This window comes from Schistocerca americana, chromosome 3 (genome assembly GCF_021461395.2).
Source record: "Schistocerca americana isolate TAMUIC-IGC-003095 chromosome 3, iqSchAmer2.1, whole genome shotgun sequence".
In the NCBI taxonomy this organism is placed as follows: Eukaryota; Metazoa; Arthropoda; class Insecta; order Orthoptera; family Acrididae; genus Schistocerca; species Schistocerca americana.
In genome coordinates this window covers 688,311,088-688,334,390 of record NC_060121.1, presented here as the reverse complement: position 1 = coordinate 688,334,390, position 23,303 = coordinate 688,311,088, and the positions used below count along the sequence as shown (strand labels likewise).

Genomic DNA, 23,303 nt, shown 5'->3' with positions numbered 1-23,303 from the left:
ATTTATGCAGATAAATACAGACACACCCAGGCAGCTTTCTGTTAATGCTGCTCATAAGCTGCATCAGGAATATGGAACTCGGGAATTTCTCATTGCGCTCAAGAAACATGCATCCATTTTTCTATCTGACCTTTGACGTGACCTGAGTTTCTGTGTGAACCTAACAGATACAAGTTACCTTTGTTGTCTCCATGTTCTCTAGAAGTAAGAGCCAATCAATCAGAAACATGAAACTACCTGGTAAATAGTATCTACGAAACCCATATATGATTAGATACATACTGTTCACTTATTTGTATCTGTATTTGTTATCTATGTCATACTTTTATCGACTGGTCTACTGTCATTGTGAATTTCTGTGTTTTATTTTATATTGGACACTGTGGGTCATTATTGTAGTGAGATTCAGTGAAACGAATAGTAAGGAACCAACCTCGAACTTTTGTTGTGCCGCAATGAGCTTGTGGTCGTCGACGCCCCTTAGACAGTCGACGAGAGCGGCGCTGGGCTCTGTGGTGCATCCGACCAGTGTCGCCAACTTGCGCGCATTTCGCACTGCCCCAGCCCCACTTTGTGGCGCAGCCCAAGGCATCCACGCTACACCGCTCTGCGATATCGCTCGGTGGAAGAGACCTGCAGCATGAAAAAGGATGTCACAGAAAGTTGATTACCCAAATGTAGGATCAGAGTGGTAGGACTCTTGTTGTGTTTTCCAGTGTCTGAAGGAGGTACCTATCTACAGTAGTGATAGATGTGCTTCATATGATAAGCTCTTTGTGCCCCGTGCGTACAAGTAAGATTTTCAGGATACAGTAATTTCGCTGTGTGTGGCGAGTCATGATTTCAACAAAACAGAAAAAAATTATGAATATGTGCAGCAATGACTGATGCATCATGTGACCCCTAACACAACTGCACTAAAAATTTCTAAACTATATTCGTTACGTTTTACTCAGACTATATAAATTTTGATTTATTGTAAGGAATCTGATGACAATTTTCTGAGACATCCATTACTCTTCCAGGAACCATAGTACCATATGAACAAATACTTATCTTCGTTAACAATGAATTGAAAATGTTATTCTAATTTTATTATGAAGCAAGGAAGACAGATTAGGGTTCAATGTCCTGCTGAAAACAAGGTCATTACAGACAGAACACAAGCTCGTATTGGAATGGATGGGAAAGGAGATCGGCCATGCCCTTTCAAAGGAACTACTTCAGCATTCACTTTAAGCGATACAGGTAAATCATAAAAATCTGAATCTGAATGACCAGATTAGGATGTGAACTGCAGTCCTCAAAAGTATTAGTTCACTGTCAACAACAGTGCCTTCTCATTAAATTAATTTATTTTGCAGAAGTCAGTTATGTTCTGCAGGATAAACAGCCTGGTTTGTTAACCATCTCCTGATGTATCTATTATTTACATTTTTCCACGAGTCATTCAAGTATTTACAAACTGCAGACAAACTGATTATTGTCCGATTAAATTACTTGATAGTTGACACATCACGCATTGTAGCTGGTTTCCTTCAATCAGATTGCTCAACATTACCCCGACCATTTGACATTGCCAAACTACCACAACAATTAATCGGTTCACTTGCAATTCCTTGTCCAGTTTCCTTTCTTGATGTGTTTGGATCCCGAATCTTGGATCTCATCCTTTTATTTTGTATTTCATCACACACAATAACCACACCAAAAAACAACACACACACACACACACACACACACACACACACACACACCAAAATACATACGTTTCATACCAAACACTAATGGATTCTTCCACACCGGCCGTGATTCAGCCGCCACATATACAGCTACTATAATCACAGAGGTTGGATTACATTAGATAAGTTTCTCACGACGTTGTGTGAAGCTGAATTTTTGAAGGCGGCAATTAATCATTGCGACAGGGCACAAGAGTCTTAAATACAACAACCTTCCGCAGAGCAATGGCATAGCGCACCTGCCCTGTTGAAAGTCGTAGGTATGAATCTCGTAAACACAGCAATTTCTTTTAATTTTCTGAATCTAATCAACAGACTTTGATTATTATGTTTATTCAGTGAATGGGTTTTTATTTGTAATACTTTGCAGCGTCATTATCATTAGTATTTCAATTTTATTATTTGCTCTTATTTTCTTCCTACCTCTTTTTTCGTTTGAAATCTGCTTGTGTCGCCTGTAATATGCAACTAAGTGCCAACTAGGACTGCTTATTGGTTGGTAACGAGGCAGTCTGTGTCGCCAGTGTGAAGGTAACCAATGACAATGAGAAATTACAGTTTTCTTTTCCTGCTTAAACTGAAAATTTTCTGTTTTGAGTTTGCTCTTAGAGGTTAGCCTTAAACGCTGTGAACAAAGAGATCCTGATTTTAGTTCTGCTGCACATTGTTTCCTCAGACACACTGCGCATCATGAGGTTTTGGTTAGGTTAGGAAACAAGTTTAAATTCTGGGTTACAAAACGTGTCGTCTACTGAAGTTTAGCCATTGATCAGTTAAAGTCAGTTGTCGATAGAACATCTCTCATTCCTTCATACCGAACGAGGTGGCGCAGTGGTTAGCACACTGGACTCGCATTCGGGAGGACGACGATTCAAACCCGCGTCCGCCCAACTGACTTAGGTTTTCCGCGATTTCTCTAAATCCCTTCAGGAAAATGCCGCGATGGTTCCTTTGATAGGGCATGGCTGACTTCCTCCCCCAACCTTCCCTAATCCGATGGGACCGATGTCCTCGCTGTTTGGTCCCCTCACCCCAAGCAATCAACCAACCAACCAACCATTTCCTTCATACCTTGTGATGGCCGTTTCCAACATTGCTCCGTGCTACACATTAACAGCGTCTTTGAAGTGACAGTCAGTGGACAGTCAGTGAAAGACGTGAACTATCAAGTAATTTTAACTGGACTACAACTATGAAGCATACATCCTAAAGGTAAATGACTTTATCTTCTGCATGACTGAAATACAGACTTAAACGTTACAAATGCCTCTCTCGTGCAATGCACTTCATAAACATCTTCGAGAAAATGAGCCAGTTTACCACAACAGTGCGCCAGCCAACGAGCAGCAGCATCAGCATAACTGGCTGAAGCAGCAGATAAAGGTATACTCGTACTGCTTTCGAACTTCGTAATTTTTAAAAAAGTGTATCACCAAACACTTGTATCCCTACAACAAATCACGTTTCTTACAAAAGGAACAATAACAATAATAGTAATGATAATCGCTGTGTTATATTCATGTTGAGGTATAAGTAATATAACAAGGACAGTTCAGGTGCAGTCTGCATTGTTGCCAGACTTCTGATGACATCACTATGCGAACTTGCCAGAGTTCCCCTCTGCCATCCCTCTCACCAAGTCTAATTTCCCTATGTATAAAATAACAGCAAAATCAAAATAGCCCAAAAGTCCTGTGTATAAAATGGTCGGAAATTCAAAAATCCGAGATAGACATTTACTCTATTGACTGAAAATGAAGATGGTGGATCCTGGGATTCTGGTGGAACAAGTGTAGTTGTCAAATTCCTTGGGTTTTCACCCAACCTTATGATACGAGAACTCAAGATGGTGGACCTGTGACACTAGGGCAGTCTGCAGGGTTGTCAGATTTCCTGGGATTTCACCGACCCTATGACATTACAGTTCAAGATGGCAGATCCTGTGGTACTGGTGCAGCCTGCATGGTTGTCGGATTTCACGTATTGTAACATAATACACCTATCCTGTGTATAAAATGGCGAGCAGCTCATCGGTTTTTCCCTGACGTTTCAGTCTACTTCTGATAAGTTCACGTCCAGCTGCCCAAAGTTTAAACAATTTCCCCCACCCCTCTCATGTCATAGACGTGTGTGACTTTTCCATGAGTGTATATATCCAACTACAAAATGCACCACCAAGAAATAACTTATACAGAGTAATGAAATTCTAGGAATACATTTTTCTAGGTAACATATTTAAGTGATTAATATTGCAAGACCACAGGTTAATGTAAGTGGGAGATAAGACATTGTGAGAAGAAAGCCAAGGCAATATGTCGACACCCTGTCGGTCATTTTGGGTAACATGGGTATGCGGGTGAGCGTTATCCTGTTGGAAAATATCCCCTGGAATGATGTTCATGAGTGGCTTCACAACAGGTTGCGAGATAACCACAAGAGCGCTCATGCTGTCATGCAAAATTGCCCCTCAGACCATAACTCCAGGTGTAGGTAAAGTGCGTCTAGCATGCAGACATGTTGGTTGAAGGTCCTCAACTGGTCTCCCATCACTGGTATTGAGGCAAAACCAAGTTTCATCAGAAAGCACAATTGACCTCCACCCTGCCCTCCAACGAGCTCTCGCTTGACACTGCTGAAGTAGCTAATGGTGGTGTTTTGGATCTGTATGCTACAGGGCATCTGTCTCAGAACTGTAAGAGTTTGTCATTCACTGCCGTGCCCGCTGCTGCTCAAATTGCTACTGCAGAGGCAGTACGATGCATCAGAGCCAAACGCTGAGCACGATGGTCTTCCATCTTGATAGTGGTACGTGGCTTTCTGGAGTCAGTCTGCTGGTGAATGCTCATTCACGTGACCGCCACTGCCAGGAGTCATGTACAGTGGCAACATTCTTGTTGAGTCTTTCTGCAGTATCGCCGAACGAACATCCAGCTTCTCGTAGCCCTATTATACGCCTTCGTCCAAACTCAGTGAGGTTCTGATAATAGAGTCTGTGTCGACTTAAAGGCATTGATGACTAACTTCACCTCACCACGTCCAGTGTCAAAGGTATCTAACGCTCACGGTTTTTATTCTGTCACGTATAAGTAAAAAATAAATGAGGTGTGTATGACATCTGTACTCATTTTTCCTATAAAAATCCCTGTATCTATTGTACTCATATAGTATTCAACATGAGCTGATGGATCACACATCGTCTCTACAAAGATTTTGTTGTAACTGCCTGATCTGAGAATACTTTGGAAAAACAGAATAAGACGAACGGATCTCTAATAGTCTAATAGTAGGCAGTTTCAAATCATCTAAATGTAGGAAGACGAATATTCTCATGTTCGTGCTAATGAATCCAGATGATGTTCGCTTCGAAAATGTAAATTTATTTCAAAAACATTCTCCCATTTCAGATACCAACTACTTGAGGAAATATCTTCAGGCGTGATGGTGCTGCATATAAGACATTCATCCGAAGTGAAAATGTCCCACGATTTGAAAAAATAAGGCCTAGTATTAATATTCAGCGATCTATTGGAAGCAAATCAGGATCAAATACGCTGCCGCCATTCGACTGTAAGAAATTTTATTTTATTGCATGGCATTAGGCCATTTTCAAGTACAAAAAATTATTTCTGTGTTAAAAGAGATCGAACTGTTATGAAATACAAGACTTTGGCAGAAAAGCATATCTCATCATATAGGCCAGATCTGTCATCAGTAGAAGTGAGAACATCTCTAAAATGTCTAAATGCTGTCACTTTTACAAATGACACATCTAGACTGTATGATCTGATATGCTTTACTGAGAAGAACTTGTATTTCATATCAGTCTTCTGTCTTTTGACTTATAAATAGGATTTTGTACCTGAAAATGGCCTAAGGCCGAAATCTGAATTGTATAATAATAAACAAAGCTTATTACAAATGGTGGCAGCATCATTCAAAAAATTAACCATGACTGTCGCTCTAGCCAAAACAAAAATTATCAACTTCTATTTTGGGTGCTGCATAGGAATTGATGTCTTTTAGCCAAATCAGATATATTCTGGGATCCAAAAGCAACTGATAAGAGATACGAGCCTTCAAACAGGATAATAGTCTACTGATTTCAAAACACTTATCAGAAGCATATGGGAACGACATGAGATTCGACTAACTTATTACTTTAGGCCGAGATTGCTGTAATCATTCACAGTACAGCCTTTTAGTTACCGATAAAAGGCGGCAGTTGAATGATGGTCGATACCAGTCTAACCTTCAGGACGTTTTTACGTCTGCATCTACATGATTACTCTGCAATTCACAATTAAGTGTCTGGCAAAGGTTAAGCTATTTTTCTACTATTTTCAGGGCGCGGAGAAAACGAACTCTTAAATCTTTCCTTTCTCTTATTTTATTACGATGATCATTTCTCCCTATGTACTTGGGCACCTACAAAATATTTTCACTCTCTGAGAAGAAAGCGGGAAGCGCTTTTGTCATTAAGACTGCAGGGCAATTCGTGCATCATATCCGTGACATTCTCTCCCTTATTTCGCGATAATACAAAGCGAGCTGCCCATCTTTGAACTTTTTTGACGTTCTCCGTCAATCCTATTTGATGCAGATTCCGTACCGCACAGCACTACTCTAGAAGATGGCGGACAAGCGCAGTGCAAGCAGTCTCTTTAGTAGACCTGTTACATTTTGAAAGCTATGTGTCAAAAATCGCAGTCTCTGGTTCGCCATCCCTCCAACATTACGTATGTGATCGTTCCAATTTAAGTTATTTGCAAATGTAATCTCTAACTATTTAGTTGAATCTACAACCTGTAGATTTGTGCGATTTATCGTGTAACTGAAATTTAGAAGATTTTGCTCATGTGGATGACTTCACACTTTCCATAATTTACAGCCAATTGCTACTTTTTGCCCACACAGATATCTTGTCTAAATCATTTTGCAATTTGTTTTGATCATCTGATGACTTTACAAGACGGTAAATTGTAGCATCATCTGCAAACAGTCTAAGAGGGCTGCTCAGGTTATCTCCTAAATCGTTTATGTAATTCAGGAACAGCAGAGGATCTGTAACTTATTCTCGGGGAGCTCTAAATATTACTTCTGTTTTACTCGATGACTTCCCGTCAGTTATTACGAAATGTGACCTTTCTGGCAGGAAATTATAAATCAGTCACACAACTGAGACCATACTCCACAGAGAAGCAACTTAATTAGAAGTCGCTGGTGAGGAATGGTGTCAAAAGTCTTCTGGAAACTTAAAAACATGGAATCAGTTTGAATTCCCCTGTCGACAGCACTCATTATTTCATGAGAATGAAGAGCTAGTTGTGTTTCACAATAACGATATTTTCTGAATCCGTGTTGACTATTTGTCAATAAATCATTTTCTTCGAGGTGATTCATAATGTTCGAGCACAGTATATTTTCCAAAATCCTGCTTCAAATCGACGCTGGTGATATGGATCTGTAATTCAGTGTATTACTTCTACTATCTTTCTTGGGCGTTGATGTGACTTCTGCAACTTTCCAGTTTTTGGGTACGGATATTTCTATGAGCGAGCGATTGTATATGATTGCTAAATCTGGAAGTATTGTACCAACATAATCTGAAAGGGATCTGACTTTTATGCAGTCTGGACCGGATTTGCCCTTTTTGAGTGTTTTAAGCGCTTCGCTACACCGAGGATACCTACTTCTAAGTTGCTCATATTGGCAGTTGTTCTTGATTCGAATTCTGGAATATTCACTTCGTCTTCTTTTGTGAAAAAGTTTCGGAAAACAGTGTTTAATAACTCCGCTTTAGCGGCACTGTCATCAATAACATCACCAATGTTATTGTGCAGTGAACGTAATGGCTGCGTCTTGGTGTGCTTTTCATACGACCAGAACTTCTTTGGATTTTCTTCAATATCTCGAGGGAGAGTTTCGTTATGGAAACTGTTAAAAGCTTCTCGCATTGAAGTTCGTGCTAAATTTCAAACTTCTGTAAAATTCGCTGACTTGGTGATTTTAAGTCCTTTCAAATTTGGCGTGCTTTTTTCGTTGCTTCCGTAATACTGTTCTGACCTGCTTTGTGTACCATGGCTGATCAGTACCATCTCTTATTAACTGCCGTCGATAATATTTCTTTGAATTTAAACCACATCTGGTCTTCGCTTGCACAGTCAAATTGGAAGGCGTAGAGAGCGTCTCTTAGGAAGATTTCAAGAGAATTTTATCTGCTTATTAAAGATATGTATTTTGGGTTTATTTTTGGTGAGTTTGGATGTTACGATATTCAGTCTAGCTACAGTAACTTTGTGGTCACTGTATTACTTGTTGCTAAGAGGTAAAGTACGTTTTCGCAGCCATTGACACTTCGAGTGGGCTCCTGAACAAGTTGTTCAAAATAACTTTTTGAGAAGGCATTCAGTGCGATTTCTGGTTACGCTTTATGCCTACCTCCGACTTTAAACATGTATTTTCGCCAACATATGTAGGGTAGAGTGACGTCATCAGCATCTATAATTGTATAAATGGGGTACCTATTAGAAATGAGAAGATTTCTTTGAACTGTTCAGTGGCTGCATAATCTGAGTCGGGGTGTCAGTAAAAGGAAGCATTATTAGTTTATTCCGGTTGTCAAGTTAATCTCTACACATACTAATTCAAAGGAACTATCTACTTCGATTCCACTACAAGTTAAACTACTTCAGACACTAATAAACACTCCACCTCTAACGGTATTTAATCTATCCTTTCCAAACACAGTTAGGTTCTTTGTAGAAATTATGACTAAACTTATTTCCAGCTGTAGCCAGCTTTCGGTACCAATAACGGTTTGAGATTAAGAGCCTACTGTTAGCGCTTGGAGCTCTGGTTCTTTTCCAACATAGCTACGACAGGTTGCAACTAGAATATTGATTGTTCCTGTATCTACCTCTTCCTGTTTTGATCCAGCGTGCTTGGAAGCTGAAGCCCTTTCTGACCTCTACCGCGACACTGTAACCTAAAAAACCGCACCGTCCTCTCCACACAGCCCCCCGTGCCCGTCTAGCCGCTTCCTGCGTGTAGTGGACTCCTGACATATTTAGCAGAACCCGGACCCCCCCCCCCCCCCCCCCCCTATGGCGAAAGCCGAGGAATACACAATTTTCGTGGTCACAGAACCGTCTAAGCCTCTGATTCAGACTAGCCGACTCTGTACCAAAGGACCACACTGTTGAATCTGTCGATGATGCTAGAGATGGTGAGCTCAGCCTTCATCTAGCAAACAAGTCTGGCAGTTTCCAGAATGAGATTTTCGCTCTGCAGCGGAGTATGCTCTCCGGCACACAGTTTTAATCTGCCAGGAAGTTTCATATCAGCGCGTACTCTGCTGCAGAGTGAAAATCTCATTCTGGAAACATCCCCCAGGTTGTGACTAAGCCATGTCTTCGCAGTATCCTTTCTTTCAGGAGTGCTAGTCCTGCAAGGTTCTAAGGAGAGCTTCTGTAAAGTTTGGAAGGGAGGAGACAAGATACTGGCGGAAGTAAAGCTGTGAGGATGGGGCGTGAGTCGTGCTTGGGTAGCTCAGTTGGTAGAGCACTTGCCCGCGAAAGGCAGAGGTCCCGAGTTCGAGTCTCGGTCCGGCACACAGTTTTAATCTGCCAGGAAGTTTCAAGTCTGGCAGTCTTTACTACTTCAGATAGCTGCTCGAAACCAGAAAAAAATCTCTTCTGATACAAAGCAACACACATTGTTAGTACCAACATGAGTCACCACATGCAGTTGGCTGCACCCTGTGCTCTTCATAGCATCCAGAAGCAACCGTTTCACATCTGTAATGTCTCCTCCCAGTATTCACACAGAGTGCACAATGATTCCTTCCCCTCCTTCGCAGCCATATCCCTAAGGGCTCCATTACAAGCCTATCACTGGAGCTCGCAGCTAACCCCACATTCTGTGAAAGCCCAGATGAATGCCCAGACCTTGCAGGCCAAGAGAATTCCTCTGGAAAAGGGCGGGCAACTCCATCTGGCTCAGGGACTTCGTCAGCCACAGACAGTGCCCAAAATATGTTCATCAGACGAACCGGGGAGACTCTGCAATCGGTTCCTAGTCTTTCACTGCTGACCGACTTTGAACGAACTCCCACTCGACTATAGGTGAAGGATTGACCTCAATGCAGGCAGTGCCTGGGATGGCCACAGTCGTGGATCCAATGGGGGACACATGGGTCCTGCTGGATATCCCTAGAATCACCCTGTCTGCCCCCCCCCTCCCCCCGTCTCCCCAAAGTGATTCCCATTGGCAACAGCCCCAAGCAGCGTTAATGAAGCCAACACCACCTGGAGCTGTGAGCTAAGGGTCACCAGCTTGGCTTGCGTCTGAACACAGCAGTCACAGTTTTTATCCAGACTAAATACGGCCTGATAAATACACAGACATGCAAGAAATATAGGTTTTGAAGCTAAAGAACACTGTTAAAATGTAAAGTGAGTCGCTTTTTATGGGAAGCTGTGTCAGCTCACAGTACTCTGATGAGCTGCTGCTACTTTCAGAGCTATCATTCGACTGGGGGTCTAACTGCTGCGAATGGCTCTTGAAACACAAAGCAAATGCCTGGCATGATGCAAACAGCGGTTTTTTGCACAACATAGTTAACAAAGAGCACAACTGTGCCTGATAAATACGGAAACACGCAAGATATATAGGAACTGAAGTTACAGAACACTGACGAAATTTTTGGCTGAGAAGTTAAGGTAGAACATTTACATTTACGTGAAAATTCAGGTGTCGATGATGGGATTGAACGTCATACTACTAAACTTTCAGCGCTAAACAAAAGTATCAGACAGTTAAATACTAATTTTCAGACCACTTTGAGGTTAATCAATGAATTAACTGCGAGGTTTAATTTAGCTGAAAGAAGGTAAACAAGTTAACTCCACGGGTTGATGTAGTTGTAAAGAAGGCAAATGAGATTCTATACAACTTGTACACTGCTCCCAAGTCTGTCTAGTATATGTGAGACAGAAAGCGAAAAGGGACCTCTTGTCGGAGAAGTAAAATTTTCAGTACAAGTAAAAATGTTCGATAATATCTAAAATATCTGTTTTATCTTTTTGGTATATTGTATTAATTTACTTAATTCTGTACCCGCTCGTAACGATTTGAAAGTTGTTTGAATACAACAGATTTCAATATATCATTAAAAAGCAATCGACATCAGTCTTCAGATAAGGGATCCCTTCTCGTTATGGGGAAATAACATGGGCTCGAAAAAAGGTCCCTTCTCTAAATCTCTCAGCGGCATCTGCAGTGCTTCACAAAACAGCATCTCCAAATTTTATAGACATTTTAAGGAGCTCAGAGTAGCTTTGTATAAAAGAAGAACGTTTTATTAATAAAACAATGCCAAACAAAATAAGTAGTCCCTTTTTATATGAGAGATATAAATGATATAAATACCTATAAATGTTGCCATTTTGTAGTTGGCAGCTCTAAAATGCTGACAGCTGACTTGCTGTTGCAACAAAAACCAAAACCTACAACACATGTTAACTCAGCTATTGCTGCTAGAAATAAAAAAAAAGTGATGTTGCTGTTAATACATATGACTGGTTAAATGTCTTGAAGAATAGTAATGCTAACAAAGTACTCTCATGACTAAATATGTCCATTTTTGAGCTCATCGTTAGCTACAAAGGTAGTGTGGATAACAAAATGAGCATTGATGGAAATGAGTTTGGGCACCTCATCTTTCCCAAAGATAATAAACCAGTTGGGTTTCCTGGTGCAGTAATTCCAGTATGGATGACAAAAGAATGAAAAGAATATCTTTTTAGAAACAACAGGAAATAAAAAGACACTCTGTGTTCCTAAGTAAAACCAGAACCTAAAGTCAATGACAATGAGGGTCCTGAGGAAGAACCTAGCCACCAAGATATTCCAGAACCAACGAATATGCCGTTTGTGAACGAACTTGCATCCCTTTAGGCAAAAGTGTTTTAGAAGTTGAAAGTTAAATCCTTGGGCCACTATAAAATACGGGACCCCAGTAATCTATTTCTGGGGATTTTGTGTATTCATAATTTTAGAGGGTTTTAGTACAATTAATGGCTTCAAAACCAAAACTTGGTCTAAAAGATGCCATAATACAGAGTAAAAATACCAACGTTTTGCAAAAAATGTGCTATTTGTCTAAACGAGGTAACCATGTAACGTGTAAAATTAACTTAAAAAAGTCTGTACCATTTGAGAATTTGTTTCGTAAATACGTCAAATTAGTGAAAATTTAAACCACCTTATCTCAAAATACGTATTTTCCATCACGAATATTGAACCTGTCACAACGCAAGCAAATTTACTGACAGAAATCTATTCTTTTGTTTTACAAATTGTTCAGAATTTAATACTGAACATAAAAAAATACAATAATTCAAAATTCTGGCTCTCCGTCTCACATACAACATCATTTAGGGAAAATATAAAGTCGTTGAAGCATGCAATGCTATTCAAGGGAAACGTGATTGGTGTGGTTAGGGAATTTATAAAGAGACCAGTGACTCAGAGACATGTTCAGGTTTGTCACAGAACCTCTCAGACACTTCTCATACGATTACACGATTTTTTTAAATCACTCATAGAAGTGACATCCATTAAATACAGTCAATATACCTAATGTGCTATCCCCTTTTCCTTGCTATCCGCTTTTGCTTCTGTTAGTGTAAAGTTAAATTAAAGGACAAACTTAGACTGTGCTGTTGCAAGAGACTAGAAACAGTATTAAATAATGAAAAATTTACACAGCGCACGAGCACTGCGCCAGCGATCATATACGAACGAATCATGAGCGCTTTGCGCTGTACTGAAAATGGAGATGTATTGTTATTTGTTTTCATCAACTTGTAGAAAAGAGAGGAACCGATTTACTGAAAACATTTTGTGAGAGTAGCGAATGTGAGTAAATCTGAAGTCATTTGTGTCGCCATAGTTATTGATTGTGGTGGAGACGATTATACAAAATTTTCTCAAATAACGAAGACATACGTCCTCCTTTTGAAGAGTGTAATAACTATTAATTATTGTACCAGTTCTTAGGGAACATTTATGTGATTATAAATAGAATGTATCTACATATTGTATGAGGTACATTTATCGCATTTTCTTTAACTTACGCTATCTTTATCTTTCATGTACTACACTCGACATTTTTGAGAAGTGGATATGCATGCAGAATGATTGGGTAGTACGAATGTGCACTACGGTCAACGCCCAGTTGGGTAAATATTTCTTTAACTTTAATTCCCATACTAAGTACAACACTACGACAGCTACCCTTTCAAGCTTCACTCAGTGAACCATCCTAGTACACAGGCAGAATCACCTCCGCTCGAAGTGACGAATAATAACCCACTGTTCCCAATGTATTTCAGATTCAACGCAGCGGCCTCAGTTTCATGCTGGCAACTGCTCAGTCACTTCTAACGGAAAACGTTACTTCATTAGTAAAATAAAGGTTAAAATTGGACTAAAGTCATCAAAGCTCAGTATCATAGGTGTGTAATAAAATTAATAATAGTTGGAATACAGTTTACTACGGAGTGATTTAAAGTGGAAAGAACACATACATTTACTCGTAGAAAAGGCAATTGAGAGACTGGGATTCTTTACAGTAATCCTCAGAAAGTGTTGTTCTTCCATACAGAAGATAGCTTACGAAACTCTCCTTCGATCAATACTTCGGTTTGCTTGTCAGTGTGAGAGACCTCTTCTAGAGAGGATACACGATGTAGGAAATAGAGCAGATAAGAAACGAATAGCGCATTCCAACACAAGTTCGCTTAGTATGCACGAAAATGTCACGGACATGCAATCAATTTAGAGTGGTAAACGCTACAAGAGAGGCATTGTGAACCACGGAGTGGTTTACTGATTTAATTCCGAGAGAGATTACGTCCATAAAAATGTCAGCCAATATATTACTTCCCCTACGTACATCTCACGAGAAGACCACGAAAGTAAAATTAGTGAGATTGGAGAGCACATGGAGGCTTAGCAACTATCTTTTCCTGTGCAACATTAGCGACTGCACCAGGAAAGAGGAAAAGTGACAGCGATAGGCAAAGATTCCTCCAACATCAATCACGGCATGCCTTTCGGAGTATTGATGTGGAAGACGACGGTCATACGCAGAGATCTGTGTGGGAGGAAGTAACGTGTTCCTTGAATCGTCTTGGGAATTTTAATAATAAACTTCCTCGCTCTTACTAAACGAAATTACAAGGAAACGTGCTTCTCTCTTTTGGAATTTTCTTCTATCTTCTGCATTACTGCAACCTGATCAGAGTCTGAGTATTATTCAAAATTTGGAAATTCTGCACTAGTCGCCGATCGTCTACAGTCTGGCATAAATCGCGATGCTACTGTCACGCGGTTGCGGTTGTTTCTTAGTTACAGGCAACACTTAACATTTCCAGATCGGAAATGTAATAAGTAGAAACTTCTTAACTTACAATTACTAGCGATGGGAACTCCCCATCGCACCCCATCCAGATTTAGTGGTAAGAGGGCCAAGTGGATAGCCAGTCAAAAACTGAATTCAGGTCAAGCATGAAGCATGAACCTAAGGAAAAAAAAAGGAAAATAGAATCAGTGAATACTCCAAGGAGAAGAAGTGCAATATACAGCAGTCTGACAGAGCAACGGCGTCGTGGTTAAGTGGTTACGGTGTTGGCCTGGCGAGCCGTGTTCAAACCTCCATCCTACCATTCCCACCCCCCCCCCCCCTCCCCCCCTCTTCCGCACGCTGTTCGCTATACTCAAATTTTTTTCTGTCGTGATGAAACAGCCTTTTGCAACAGTGAGGTGTAAGGAAGGAACCTATAATGATGGTTGATTCTGCACAACTATTTTATTAGCAACCGAAAGGAAGTGGCTTTCGAACGAGAACAGTAAAGGCTTGATGACAAGGCGACAAGTCAAGCGAATGGTCCACTGGAAAACATGTCTGGTGTGTCATATGCGGCATTAGCGACAGTACATGTGTCATATGATAGGAATCTCTTATCGACGCACCTGATTTCTACGACTGAGAAGTGAGATATGCCTCCTTGCCCTTTCGTATGAAAGTGAATGTGATCACTCCCAAGAAAATTGATGAACGTAATAGTTTGTCATATAAGCTGCAGAAAATGAGCGCAACAGTTTCACAGTCACACAGTTTCTCTGTCCTCTGACAAAACATATGTTTTTAACGTTTTTGAAGATGCTTTCCGTTTTGGAAGTTTTGACTCTTGAATTCCTTTGTTGTAACACAGTTCACACCCGTTTATTTGTTGTTTTCATTTCTGTGAGACGTCTATGTGGTATCTCACCTACTCTCACTAATCATCACATTTACTTGCGACGGTAACACGTTCTTACCACATGACTCATATTCTATAACGAATGTACAGTATTACAACCACCAAGACTGCAGAAAGAGAACAATCATTTCAATAACCGGACGGACAGCTCACAATATTATGAAAAGAAAAGTAGATAAAAAGAAATGGCGTGGGAGAGCTTCGAATAGCGCTCGTCCCGTTTACAGTCCATCATCGTAGCCACTTGACTACGACGCCTCTGCTATTTAATGCTGCTTAAAATTGCACTTATTCAGCTTGGACCTTTCACTGTTTCTATTTTGGTTTTTTTTCACAGTTCTTCCTGTTTTCATGGTTGATCTGTGATCAGTTTTCCACGGGCTATGCACTGGGCCACCTTACCACTAAATCAGAGAGGGTGCGCGATGGGAAGTTTCCCTTGTAAGTATACAAAATCATCAAACTGGTACTCTGGCGTTTCCGAAATTTGCTGAGGCTCGCTCCCAATAGCCGTCCATCAGAGAGGATTCTGTACATTCACCGATTATCGTTTAAGCTCAAGCGAACGCTGAGTCGGCCAGTGATCTCCGATGCACTGCGTAAAGGCCAACAGGCAGCCGCAGTGAAGCACTTTTGTGACGTCGTATTATCATGTTTTGAACAATTCTGTTAAGAAAACTCTTTTACCTGATAACGTAGTGCCACTGATGGCGTCGCGTATGTTGTAACCTCCCGAGTAATTACTTTGTTACGTCGTTAAGTTTCTGAGCTATCGTTAATTGAGTGAAGGTGGTACAATGTCCGTGGCGATTTTTCAAATCGGGAGGAAAGATGGAAGGTAAAATTTTGTTTGAAAGTGGAAAAAACATTCACAGAAATGTCTGAAGTTTTGAGGCAAACTTACGGAGATGATGATCTACGCAAATCGTAATGTTGTGAATGGTTCTCCATATTCGTCAATCGGCTGAAGATGATCCTCAACCATTCGATCTTAACAGGTGATGACCACGCTCAAAAACAGTATTCTGGATGGTACTCAACTGATCGTGCCATGAGACTGTTATCGAAAAATCGAACTAGTTACATTAAAGACCGAGGAGTATAGAGGCCATCAATCGAACATTTTCAGGAAATTCCTTGAACAAACTGACGGTGCCGAGACATTCATGCAAAGAATTATCATCATAGGAGACAGGTGCTACATTTACCATTACACAAACGTCTTGTCATCACGATGGATCAGCATTGCATCTCCACAAACTAAAAAAGTGTTAACGCCCCAGTACAGTGTCAAAGCGATGATCCCCTTTTTTTCGATGTCCTGGAATTGAACATTTAAAGCTATCGCCATTGCTATGAGCTTTTAAAATTCATAAAAATTGATGCTGTGGCAAGACAGCTCATGGTTTCTTTGCCACGATAAAGCGTCTTCCCCAGGTCCTGTCAGTTCATGAGTTTTCAGCCAAAAATCAAATTTTTGTCTTTTGCACCCTACTACTCAGACCTCACTAATTGTGGGCTTACCTTGTTTCAAAACTTTAAATTAGTATCGGGAGGTTCCATTTGAACATCATTGATGATGTAAGGAAGGACATGGAAGTAAATTTCAGATCAAACTTTCCTGGATTGGCTGCCGAAGTGGAAACACCGCTGGGTCAAGTGTTTGACTAGAGGAAACACGGGCTAAACATCGATAATTTGAATAAAAATATTATTAGAGAAAGTTCCGTTATTTATTTATCAAGCCTCGTATATCCATATTTGGGTAACGACAAAGTGTTATTTTCTACCGCAGCGATCAGTTTCTACCCTTCCTGATGAGGTACTATATTTCATTAGCAGGCTGGAGTTCTGCAGTCTACTATGTTATGATGTAAGGTTGCTTCATGAATAAAAATCGTATTACGAATACACTTATAAAAACCAGTGAAGAAGGTTTTGGCAAGATGACCTATACCGTGCTGTGTTGTTTGTGATTGCGTCTTAACTGTATGGTGTCTCGTAACTGACAACGCAGGTGAGTCACTCAGGATACTTAAACAACGACAAATACGAATGACTGAACTTTGTTAGGTTACACTGCGTGTAACATTAAAAATTATTTGCGTTGAAGTTTGTAACAGCAGTGATTAACAGACGATTTCCATGTCGCTTTATAAAAGCGAGAATATGCACCGTTTTCCTAGTGCTTACCTCTGGCTAGAGGAGACAGCATGAGGTAGTGGGTGCTGGCACCCCCGGCGCTCTCCCCAAAGATCGTGACGCTGCCAGGGTCCCCGCCAAACGCCTCAATATTCTCCTGAACCCATCTCAGAGCCAACACCTGGTCCTTAAGACCATAATTCCCAGGAGAAATCTCATCTCCTGTACTTAAGAAACCTTCAACAACAAAATAAAATAGTATTTCATTGACAGAATCGTTGTAGCACAACGAATAAATAATTACATGAAAAAAATGGCATATAAAATCAAAACCATTAAACACTATCAGTACTTTAAACATAGCTGCGCTACAGCAACGGTTCCACGTAAATCAGACTAAGAACAGCCGACCAGTTGCAAAGGATAAAGTAATCTTTACCTAGGTTTCAATAGATATAAATCTATCTTCTTCAGAAGACGGCAGTATTATAACATGAAGTGATATGTCCTTATCGTTTAGGCAAACATCCGCATAGTTACATTAATCATATAAAATATAGCCCTGAAAACAGGGTTTGTCAAACAAATAAAATAGGTACATACTTCTATGTACCTATTTTATTTGTTTGACAAACCCTGTTTTCAGGGCTATATTTTATATGATTAATGTAACTATGCGGATGTTTGCCTAAACGATAAGGACATATCACTTCATGTTATAATACTGCCGTCTTCTGAAGAAGATAGATTTATATCTATTGAAACCTAGGTAAAGATTACTTTATCCTTTGCAACTGGTCGGCTGTTCTTAGTCTGATTAAACACTATGTTTCAGCGTACAAACAACTGACGTATCAAATCCTTAAATTTTTGAATGATAATACTAATTTATTTTGTGTTAAATACTCAGAATTATTATACGAACTAAGAACAATGGCATCATACTCATTGATATTCAGCATGTAATAGCACTAGAAAACTTTGTCTAATATCTTGTGTTACCTCCGCCTTTTGATGCTGTTTAAATGTTGGAGTATTAGAAACTCGTGCTGTGCTATGTACTGTACACAATACATCGAACAAAACCTGAGAAATATGTACATACTTGGTGAGTTGCAAATGAGGAAAAATATTCTGAGGATCGCATGCTGCTATGTGCAACAAGTAATGGACCGTTGTTAATTTACGATATTGCAGTGCGTGTGTTATTCCGAATTACGGTGTAAAGTTCCTTCGAACATGCATTCATGTCTGAATGAACAGACGCTACAGCGATTACAGCCATCATAAAATACAACAAATGTCTTCGCAGCTGCGAATATGGATTACCGTTAGCTGTATAATGGAATGACGACAGTAAAAATTTGCGCCGGACCCGACATGGACCTGGATTTCCCGCTTGTCGCGAGCGATCGCCTTACCATTTGGCTATCCGAACACGATTCGCCGGCAGGCTCAAACATTTCATGTATTTCATGACAGCCGTAGTCGCCGCAGTGCCTGTCGCCTGCACGCATACCCGAAGGAACTTCACATCATAATTCGGAATAACACAGGCACTGCAATATCGTATTTATCGGCGGACAATGGGCAAGCGACTTCCAAGTAAAATGTTTCTCCTGTACGGAATGTACATAATGGATGGACGAATACAGGATATAAACAGATGGTTGATGATACGTAGAAATTTGGATCTCGCCGTGAGTCGTGCTGAGACAGTAAAATGGTATGGGGACCGCTCGCAATAAACGCGAAATCCGAGTTCGAGTCCTGGTCCGGCACAAATTTGCATTTCACATTTTAATTTTGTTCTTCTTGATGTATTGTGTACATAGAATGAAATAAACAGTTAACCATTTAACGCTAATTCGACAGACCCTGCATAGCATCCACCCACAGATGCATCGAGTGAGTTGATTTATATCCGCCAGCGTTTGAAAGATACAAGAATGAACAAATTCCATCGCAGTGTTTGTGCAATTGTATCAGAGGTTATGAACTACATGTTGTCAGCTGTGACGGATTGTCCAGTCTCATGTCTTGGAATGTTGGTCCAGTAAACGGAAAGAGTGGTCATTGGCGGAAGGTAAAAGGCGGCGCGCATGATGTGTTTACAACATCACTGCGCTGTTCGCTCTAGCCGATACTCGCCGCGCCGATAGCTGTTAATGAGTGTAGTGCAGTGTTACTGCTATGGCAACTTTCAAAAACGAGGAATATGCCGACATCCACCTCACCTATGGGTTTGCAGATGGAAGATCTGGCGTTGCAAGACAACTGTATCACGACAGGTTTCCTAACCGTCGTCTCCCATCCGCAAAAATCAAATTTACTCTGTGGATAGGCACTTGATGGACTATCGTGCATGTGTACCAGGATGCAGTGGACGTCGCCGACCGTGACATACAGTGCGGCTGACGGAGAGAATTTGTTACAAACTGTTGCAGAGGACCGAAGAATAAGCACCAGGTCTCTCGCCACTGCGATCGGAATGTAGCAATCTACAGTTATGCGAGTACTGCACGGAAATCATTACCATACCTTTCGGTTGTGGAAGGAACAAGCACTGTCGCAGAGGCCTCAGATGGTTCAAGTGGCTCTAAGCACTATGGGACTTAACATCTGAGGTCATCAGTCCCCTAGACTTAGAAACTACTTAAACCTAACTAACCTAAGTGCGTCACACACATCCATGCCCGAGACAGGATCCGAACCTGCGACCGTAGCAGCAGCGCAGTTCCGGACTGAAACGCCTAGAACCGCTCGGCCACAACGCCGACGCATCCTGAGTCGTCAGAGGCACGACCAGTATTTTGCTACGAACAAAACTGTTCAACGACGAAGTCTATTTCACGAAGGAGAGTATAGACAATTCACATAACTGGCACAAGTGAGCAGGAGAAAACCGCGACAGCACTGTGGTAAGAGGGTATCAATAACGATGCTGCCTCAAAATCTGTTGTGGTAGTATCTATCGGCATCTCGTAGGGCCACATGTGCTACCACCAACGCTGACAGGAGAGTGATATGGGCGTTATCTGGATGCTACGGAATTGTTGGAACACGCTAGTTTGGCTTCTAGTATGATGAAACCCCCGCTCAGTTCAACGGCACAGTGCGACGCCACCTGGACAGTTCCTTCCATTCCTGACGGATTGGTAGTGGAGGCCTTATAGCACGGCCAGCTAGATCGTCAAACCTTAATCCATTGGATTTCTTTTTGTGGTGCCATCTGAAATCTTGTGATTTGTGAAGGAGGGATTGGTGACGTCAACAAACTTCGACGTAAAATACAATAAGCCAGTGATACTATGTGAAGAAATGCAAACATGATGGATCGTATTCAGCAATCGCTTCTGCGAAGAGTTGAACTTTGCCACACACACTGCGGCCGTCATTTCGAACAGTACTTTATGAAACTCCGCTGCAGCTTCCAGCCATGAGTTTCTATGTAAGTTAGGACATGTGCAGTTGTAGTGTATTCGTTTGGATTAACTGAGACATAATAGAGTAGTCGTATTTTGTATCCTGATTCTTTGTACTCGTTCCTTAACACTAAATACAAACCAAATAGTAAAACATGTATAAACAGCAATACAGTTCCTTCCCACTTTCATTTCCCTCGCCTTCTAATCGGCTGCGTCGACTACCTACAACTCTCGCATGGTGTGCGGTTTTCCCCTTGGCCAATGTAGGCGCACCCAAAAGCCCGCTACGCATTTCTCGATCTTACAACATTTAATTGCACTGCCATTTACCGTACAATCTGTATGTACCACAAAACATCCAACAACATGTGTTGATGTCTACAAAAATTTGATAACCTCACGCTGATGACGATCTGAAGATAGCAAATAACGAGTCAGTTGACGTCGCCTGGTACAGAGTGTACATAGTCAAATACGGATACTGGAAAAATTATCTGGCTAAACTTTACCTTTCTTTTCAAAACTAGACGTATTCGTCTTCAGAGAGCTACAGACATCATTACTTAAAAAAAAAAAGAGTCCAAATTCAGTCTCCAGATTGCTTTCTTTCATTTCTATGTGACCAGTTTCGAGCCAGCTACCCATCTTCAGATAATTTGTTAATGTGGAACTGAAAGTTCATTGGCATAACTCAGGGAAATTTCAGTTACACATTCGACAGGTTACTCTATAGTTGTAACAAATCATCTGAAGGCCGGCCGCGGTGGTCTCGCGGTTCTAGGCGCGCAGTCCGGAACCGTGCGACTGCTACGGTCGCAGGTTCGAATCCTGCCTCGGGCATGGATGTGTGTGATGTCCTTAGGTTAGTTAGGTTTAAGTAGTTCTAAGTTCTAGGGGACTGATAACCACAGCAGTTGAGTCCCATAGTGCTCAGAGCCATTTTAAATCATCTGAAGATGGGTAGCTGGTCCGAAGCTGGTCATGTGGAAATAACGGAAAGAGATCTGGAGACTAAATTTGGACATTTTTTCTTTTTTTACCCTTTTTATCCTGTGAAATATTTTTTCAAAGTCCATGAAATATACACTAACAAAAAAAATCGCAATACCACAAAATAATTAATATGAAGTAATGAAATTTCGGGAATACGTTTGTCTAGCTAACATATTTAAGGGATTAACATTACAAGAGCACAGATTAACGCAAATGCGAGATAAGCCATTGCAAATGTGAAGTGCTTGTACATTAATAACCAACGTAACCGCCAGAATGTTGAATGCAAGCATGAAAATGTGCATGCATATGTTGTACAGGTGCCAGATGTCAGTTTGTGGGATGGAATACCATACATGTTGCCCTTGGTCAGTCAATACAGGGACGTTAACACTGGGGTTGTCATCAAATGATGCCCCATATGTGCTCAAATGGAGACAGATCTGGTGGTCGAGAAGGCCAAGACAGCATGTCGAGACTCTGTAAAGAATGTCAGCTTACAACAGCGGTATGTGGGCGACCGTTATCCTGTTGGAAAACAATCCTAGAATGCTGTTCATGGCCGGCCCAGGTGGCCTAGGGGTTCTAGGTGCCACAGTCAGGAACCGCGCGACCGCTACGGTCGCAGGTTAGAATCCTGCCTCGGGCATGGGTGTGTGTGATGTCCTTAGGTTAGTTAGGTTTAAGTAGTTCTAAGTTCTAGGGGACTGATGACCTTAGAAGTTATGTCCCATGGTGCTCAGAGCCATTTGAACCAATGCTGTTCATGAATGGCAGCACAACTAGTCGAATCACCCGATTGCGGTACAAATTTGCAGTTAGGTTGCGAGAGTGCTCTTGCTGTCATACGAAATCGCGCCCCAGACCATGACTCCAAATGTAGGCCTAGTGCGTCTAGGCCACTGATAGGTTGGTTGCAGGCCCTTAACTGGCCTCCTTCTGACCAACAGGCAGCCATTACTGGTACCGAGGCAGAACCAGCTTTTATCGGAAAACACAATAGACCTCCACACTACCCTCCAATAAGCCCTCGCTTGACACCACTGAAGTCACAAATGGAGGTGGTTTGGGGTCAGTGGAATGCACGCTACAGGGCGTTTCGTTCGGAGCTGTCCTTGAAATAACGATTTGCAACAGTTTATTGTGTCACTGTGAAGCCAACTGCTGCTCAAATTGCTGATCTGATGCAGATGTAATATGATGCGCCAGAGTCTTCCCTCTCAGTAGTGCCCCATGACCGTCCGGAGACCAGTCTTCTTGCGACTGTACGTTCTCGTGACCACCGCTGCCAGCAAACATGTACAGCGGCTACATTCCTGCCTAGTCTTTCTGCAGTACCGCAGAAGGAACATTCAGCTTCTTGTAGCCCTTTTAAGTGACCTCGTTCAATCTCAGTGAGTGTTGATAATGGCGTCTTTGTCGCCTTAAACGCATTGTGGACTAACATCAACTCACCACGTCCAATCTCAAAGGTAACTAACGCTCATGATACGGTGTACTTAAAGTAAACCTGATCTGCATTCTCATCGTGGCGCTGCTACTGCCATTCGTACGTGACTGGCTCGAAATTTGAAAATACATTTTTCAGATGTAGAAAAACGCCTGTCAACTTTAGTTTATGTCACACATTTCCTTCTTGGTGTTACGATTTTTTCGTCAATGTATAACGT

At 41.3% G+C, this 23,303-nt stretch overlaps 1 protein-coding gene across 1 annotated transcript in view; it reads right to left on the bottom strand.

Moving 5' to 3' along the window:
* LOC124606736 (fatty acyl-CoA hydrolase precursor, medium chain-like) overlaps positions 1-23,303 on the bottom strand; it is an 86,868-nt gene that overhangs the window by 34,773 nt on the left and 28,792 nt on the right. Inside the window, exons 4-5 of the mRNA XM_047138768.1 lie at positions 17,264-17,449; positions 434-633 (exon numbers count right to left, since the gene is read on the bottom strand). Coding sequence (XP_046994724.1) covers positions 434-633; positions 17,264-17,449 — 386 coding nt within the window. The remainder of the gene's footprint in view (positions 1-433; positions 634-17,263; positions 17,450-23,303) is intronic.